Source organism: Anarhichas minor, unplaced genomic scaffold (genome assembly GCF_050575085.1).
Source record: "Anarhichas minor isolate MPS153535 unplaced genomic scaffold, ASM5057508v1 ptg000018l, whole genome shotgun sequence".
Lineage (NCBI taxonomy): Eukaryota > Metazoa > Chordata > Actinopteri > Perciformes > Anarhichadidae > Anarhichas > Anarhichas minor.
In genome coordinates this window covers 12,016,092-12,023,195 of record NW_027466464.1, presented here as the reverse complement: position 1 = coordinate 12,023,195, position 7,104 = coordinate 12,016,092, and the positions used below count along the sequence as shown (strand labels likewise).

Sequence of the window (7,104 nt, the reverse complement as noted above, 5' to 3'; positions counted from 1 at the left end):
GCCATGTCTTTGCTAGCTGCTGGAATAATGACCCAATGACCAGAGAACCTGAGTCAACACATAGACCTAACTGCAGGCTCTGTCATGAGGAGGCATCCACATTTCCCTTAATGATGATTCAGTTTCTTCTTTTCGTTTCAACACAGAAAGAACATTTTAAAATGTGGTTTATCAAACTTACATTTGCATTTTATTGAACTTATTATAACAATCATTCTAGGAATCATGCATGACTGAAATTGTTTTAGGTAAAAAGGTGCTAAATTGCTAAATTCAGAGTAAATCACTGGTTTCCACGATGCTCTCCACATCATGACAGATCTCTCAGGGATACCGGCCTCTTGGGAGGGCCGACTGACGTTTCCTCACTTTGCGTGCTTACACCCGAGAACAGCAGCCAAGGTCACAGGAAGACTTTGTGATTCTACTGCTAAACGTTTTTCAAACCCTCACTGTGAGCGTCGGGGAGCACGGGGCCGGGCCGCAGACCTCATTACCCACCACTGACTGGTCTGAATAGATGAGATGGAAGGTGGGAAAAGGCAAAGACAGACATGAAGAGAAGAGGGGAAGGTAAGAGAGGAGGATCTGTCAGCACAGACTCAAAATGATTTTAATTACAGGAAAGATGAAGTGAAGAATAGGAAGAGGAGCTCTTATGCTTTGCCCCTACACCCTGAGATCACACTATCATAATAGAATTCATTACAGATCTTTCTTCTTTTCCATAATTGCTCATTTAGATATTGACCTGCAGTTATTTGAAATGTAACTTCCAGTCTTCCTAAATTCAGTTTCTGATGTTGCTTTTGTAATCGCATCTTTTGCGGCCACACAGAACGACACATCTCAGCCCGGCTGCTCGTCTTCTTAGACTTTTTGTGTTGAGTTGTAGCAAAAGTGCATCGTCGGCCCGAGGACACCAGCATCCTTTCCAGGAGGGGTGCGAGGAGGTGTGGGGGTGTTGGATCGTATAGCCACAGGCCCACTCTGCCAGCCGGGGCAAGGAGAGCCCATATGGCAGCCAAGCGTGGCTCCGGCCAGCTCGGGCTCATATGTATGGAAAACAAGGTCTGGAGAGGGAAGTCACAGGGGGTCGTGCTAGTCAGAGAGGCAGCCCGCGGTCCTGGTGCAGGTTAGAAGGTCTTGGTTCAGGAGAAGAGGCTAATTTCTTCTACTTGGCTGAGCAAAGGCCTGAATAATTGCGGCCCTTGGGTTGGCCTCTGGGTAATGTGGAGGTAGAGCAGAGTGTACCAATGTGGAGCGCGAACATGGGGGAGGTTCAGGGAAGGGAATCACAGAAAACGTTGTGTCCGGCTTTCAACGGCTGCTCATTAAATCTGCTTTCATGGTACCAAAGAAGATGCAACCCATACATGTTCAGATCTCCAGAAGCACTCTGCAGGTGAACAATCTTCAGTGGCAAAAAAATGAATGATTGTTTGAGCTTTGTGATTTGGGGAAAGTGAGTCACATTTCTTTCTGTTTTGTACGTGATATAGTTGTGTTTTTGTGCCACTTCAGGGACCTACAACAAGCTGAAACATGGCTCGTTTGCACTTCACTTGACTTTAAAGAGAATCCTATGAAAGGGGTCTTGAATAAGTAAATCCATCAGTAAGAGGTCTGGATGGTTCTTTATTATATGCTTTTTAAACCAAACCACCAGTAAACTACCTGCTAACAGCAGCTTAGAGCAGCCTGTGAAATGCACTGTTGCTCTTGTGTTTTTGGAATACAAAACAAACTCTTTAAATGCAGAGTATCGCTCTAACAGCCTGAAAATTCACAAGTACTGAATTAAACTTTATGGTAAAATGGCTTTAAAAAGCAAGAATGAGATGGGCTGTCTCGAGTTGCTTCTTCTGATGTCTTTGTTGCCCCCGTAGTAATTGCCGTGGACACTTCTATCTACTGAGGACAAAGACCCAGTGTGATGATGTGATGTAAAGGACAAACTAGTAGAGTGTGTGTGAGTCCAAGGCTGACAGCTACAACAGCACCACATCCACTCCTGGACCACTAGTAATGAATCTGCCACGATCCTGCACTCAGAGAGTGAAACCGAGCCATTTGACTGGATCTCCATGGTGTTCATTCGAAAAGAAAGATCGCCCTGTTGGGGTAGAGGAGGTGGCGGTTGTTTAAAGGCGGCGAGAGGCTCGGGAGAGTGAATGTGACATGCTCCGGTGTAATTATACTCACCTAGTTCGCAGCAGAGATTAAGAGGAGGAAGGATGGAGAGGCACAGGAGCGTCAGACATGAACGAATATTGAAAGTCTCGCTGATGAGCAGTGTCAACTCTTTCTCCCTGTCCTCCCCCACTCTCCCTGCTCTTCCTCTCCCTTTTGTCACTGTAACATGTCAAGGTCTCACTTCTGTTTGCCTTTTCCAATTATCAAGGTGTGATAACCCCTCCTCCCCCTAATATGTTACTGAACTTGAAGAGGAAGAAAAAAAATCTTTAGTTTGTCAGGAAAGTTAGATGATTTAATTATCACTTTCAAATTCCTCTCCTGGTTCTATCCTCTGCAGGCTTTATGTGATGCCAACGCACCAACTTTGCGTTCTGCGGTAATGTTGTTGGACCTCGTCGTCAGGACTTCGAGTGATTTAATGAGGCTGCACGACGTTATCCTGAGACAACGCTGTCCTCTAGTGGCGGCCGTGTGTCTCACACACACTGCGAGGCGTCTCTCCCGTCACAAAATGAATTATGACAGTCTAATTTATTATTATCTCCATCCCTCTCTGACCCAAGATATCACAGCTTCAACCTGATGTCCTGATGACGGGCAGGCTCGGTCACACTCAATCTACTCCATCCTCCAGCGTACACCGGGCAGGCCTCTTCCCTCCACTTTTGTCAAAATTGATTTATCAATTATAATAAAAGCAGAGTGAGAGTTTTGGAGTATTAATCACATTTGGATCGGTTTAATAGACTCGAATAATCATTTAGAAAAAGCCCAACTTCAAATTAAGGATTCCAATTATCCCCACTGATGGAAGACTTGAGTGACCACCTGTCAATCATTCCGTTGATGCCGATCTACCGGGTCTTTGTGCTTTAAATATCAACATCCTTATTCGCAAAAGAGAGAGAGCGGGAGAGAGTTTCTGTACTTCAGTTGCTTTATGTCAGCAAGACAGTTGCACATTACAATATTTTCACAGATAATCGTCAGATGCTGGAAGTTCAGGAATTCTGTCTCTTTTATCGAGCTGTATGGCCTGAATGCTGCGGCCGACCAGGAGGAAGAGCAGCCCGGCCAGCAGAGAGAAGAAGACAGCGACCGGAGCCAGCAGGAAGGAAGGGCCGTGCTGGACGCTGAGGTGGAACGAGGGGCAAGTGGAGACTCTGTGATGGAGGGCAAACTGCTCCAGAGTGTCCAGGACATGGACCCACATCAGATACATCACCAGCACTGCCAGCAGACTCAGACCTGACAGGCACAGAGTTTTAAAGGTTTAACTTCTCTTCTTCAGGGTTCAGCCCTGGGAGCATATACGACACTTGACCCTGGAGTCATTTCGTGTAAATAAAAAGACTCCAGGGCTTATTTTGTAATATCCCTTATAGATAATATGTTGACTCACAAATGTTCTCTCTGTGAGAACATCAAGAAAGACATCTGATTCATGGTCAGAGGCAGCGATCACATTCTCGTGGTTTGGCAGCCAGCGTGACTCAGCAGATGCTGGATCTGCTGAGACTCTGGATTTTGATTATGGGTGATGGGTTAGTGATGTTTTGGGGCCAGCATCTAGTCTTTACAAAAGACTACTATCAACTTTGGTCTCTTTGTTGAAATATTTCAGTCATGTATGGGATATCTTCCCACCTTTAAAACTGAGATCATGAGTGAGACAGCAGCTCAGGGGAGAAAGCAGGTCACGCCAAGAGCGTCAACAAAGACACTTTGTCTAAAACTTTAATGAAGCCAAACTTTTGAACCTCTTAAAGAGAAAGGGAGCAAAACACACGGACAGACAGACGACAGAGTGAGACTGATGGTGTCTCCTCCTCACACACACACACACACATGTGCTCAGTCAAACTGAGGCTTTTTAAAGCTCTGTCCAGCTGTAGACAATGTGACCTAACGAGCACCAGCCACCAGCAATCAGGCCCAATCAACACGGGCGCTTTCTTTTTACATTGAAGAGTAACCTTTCCTGTTTTTATTCATGTTTAAGCAGAACCAGATGTGGAAAATATTTGAAAAATATATATTTGAAAAAAGCGACATAATTAGATGGGAAAACATAAAAAAAACAAGGATTCCCAATTAACTTTTAACGGCATAATTAGAAACCATATTTGTTCATTTAAGATGTCCCTTGCTCTTCTCTTCTCTGAATCTGAATCTGTCATAAAACAGAGTATGAATTTGAGTTTGGATATTTCATGCAGTGTACTAATATAGTGTATATAGAAATATATGATGCTGTCAGACAGTATGGAACAACATGACATAAGTGGGAAACTGGGTGTTAAAGGGTTAAACTTTAGTTTTATTAATTTGAATAAACAAATATTTTTGGGTTAAGAGAGTCAGATGGAAATGTGAAGTGTTGGCTGGAGGATGATTCACAGAGCCCTGAGGCAAGTGTTCCAGAGTTGGACTCCTTGTTTCCATTATGACTACACGCATAAGTTATTGTAATATTTGCGGACTGTACACAAGTGACCACGAACGCTGGCAACGTCTTTAGGTCACATCTCTTCTCTGACCTATTGATTTTCTTAAACCAAGACACATGAAGAGCAAGAACATGTGGTGCATTGACCAGCAGCTGCTCCCAGAGAGGAGCCGCTTCACTGCACGTCTGCAGAAGATATTCTTCAGTTTGCCGTTATGACTGTCTTTATGACTGGGCTCTGCTTATGTTTGTCATGGCCACTTATACAAGTACATGAATAAAATAATACACCTCTTTCCTCTTTAGGCGAAGGGACGATATGAAAATTCCATGTCTCGATTATTCCGGCCAAAATATTTGCGTTCACGATATTTTCCTGATAATCATCAAAATACGCTTAAAACTCTTAAAAAATACTGGAATCACTCTACGTTATGTTTTGTATGTTTATGGCATTCACTGGTAGGACACATCGGTTTTGATCCATTTTACTGAAAAAACTAAATAAGGTAATAAATCATAAGGTCCCCCTGCATATATCCTGCATAGATAAAAAAAGATGTCTAACATGATGATTCCTGTATTTATTTAATTCTTTATTTTTCCCTCCTCTACCATGAAAGCAGGGTAGACAGCTCCTTTACGTCACTATTATCCCGATAATGGAGATTCCTAACGATCAACTTATTGTGAGTGTTTTTTATTGCGATGCCTCCCCACCTCTGCTGCTGTCACATAATGGAACTAAATGTTTCCATAACATGCCATTTGTCATCTTAAACTTTCATTATATCCACAGTTGTTTTTCAAAAAGAAAGTTTTGATATTTCCTGAACATGAAGCGCTCTCCTCTCAGACACACCTGTGCTCGAGTAAACTGACTCCTCAGCTGTAGGCGATGACCCCTAACAAGGGGATTCAGCCCAACAGCAGACTGTCGGAATGAGAACCTGCCGAGCCTCATCGAAGATAAGTCATACATTTAAACTGATGGTTTTGAGGATAATGTGAGTGAGATCTGTTTGTGTTCAGGCCAGAAAATCACTTTTTTGTAGCTGATTTGTCCTTACCGCCACAAAGCAGAAGGGCCCCCCCCACTTCATAGAGTCTGTGATTGGTCAGTGGGCCGGCACAGATGACAACAAATCCACCAATGAGGACCGCCGCCACGCCTGTGACGAGGAAGATGCTCCAGAAGGTCCTGAAAACTGAGAGGATATGAGGCCTTGTAAATGATGGGAGACCATAACGTAAAAAATAAATAAATTCCTAAAAATAATACCGACCAATGGCAGAGTGATGTTCATACGGCTCTGTGGGGGAACTGTGTGGCTCCACCAGAGATCGCTGTGGCCCACGAGCAGGAAACGGGAAGAGGAAGGCGGCTCGGCAGACCTTTGATGCTGGCTGATTAGCTGAAAGAAAGACGCCGTTGTGATGCTGCTGTTTGGCAAATTTGTATTCATAAATGCATCATGTTAGTCTCAGGTTCTTACAGATCCAAAGGTCCCACATAGAGTGTTGATCTGAGACAGCCATGAAAGAGCACCGCCAGAACAGGCCCTCATGGAAGACCCTCACACCGTCTGTATCCTGGAGGGTCACAACACCAAACATGACCTCTTCTCTCTGACAGTCTGTCTCTTTTGTGATAGATATGAAGATTGCATCACTGTAGTTCAGTCTGGAGTCACTCAACTACAGCATTTAAATAAAGCCAGACTCATCAGGTGTCAGAGTGTCCACAGTCTGATGCAGACTCGTGTGTCCGCCAGCGGTCTGTAAATGGAGTGTTTGACTGACAAAACCAGTGGGTGCAGTCTGTCATCTTCTATATGTGATGTGGAGAACTGTTCGTTATGCTACATAGGAAATAATACCGTGCATGTAATAAGCAGATCAGCCTTTCACTCTACTGCTGTTCTACACTTCATTGCCTGATTGTTTTAGTTGGTGTGATGCATTTGTTTCACTCATGAAAGGATCTATACAAGTAAACTTGAGGTGTTCAGTTGAAATACCTCGGTGCCGCTCTTCCCCTCTCTTCCTCCAGAGCTGCAGGACTCAGCAGCCAGCAGCCAGTACTCGGTCCCACAGGACACAAGTGTGAGCAGGAATCCTGATGCTCCAAAGAAGGAAGCCAGGAAGAGGAGCAGCTTCAGCCTCTCTGCAGGAGACATGTCTCAGTCCGTCGCGCTCTTTCCCGGTTTTATAAACCGGCTCTTTTCTTTTGCCATTTCTCACTCCGGCGTTGCTTTCTACAGCATTTCATGTTCAAATTCATAGAATAAACTCTTTCACTAAATGGCTGCTAAATCCATCCGTCCATTGCTCTTCTGCTGCCAGAAACCAGCGAGCACCACGACAAACAGGCCTCTGGACGCTGCTCCCCCCCCCCCATGCTGACATGAAGGGGCTGGATGGAAATAGACTCTTGCATCATGAGTTGGTCAGTG

General features: G+C 44.5%; 1 protein-coding gene across 1 annotated transcript; it reads right to left on the bottom strand.

Moving 5' to 3' along the window:
- Positions 1-3,133: 3,133 nt before the first annotated feature.
- Positions 3,134-7,097, bottom strand: LOC142952920 (transmembrane protein 182-like). The gene is made up of 5 exons (XM_076094949.1): positions 6,670-7,097; positions 6,145-6,241; positions 5,935-6,063; positions 5,719-5,856; positions 3,134-3,447 (listed from the first exon to the last, which is right to left on the bottom strand). Exons 1-5 carry the CDS (start codon positions 6,826-6,828, stop codon positions 3,173-3,175), a joined length of 798 nt encoding a protein of 265 aa, XP_075951064.1. The 5' UTR covers positions 6,829-7,097; the 3' UTR covers positions 3,134-3,172.
- Positions 7,098-7,104: the final 7 nt, after the last annotated feature.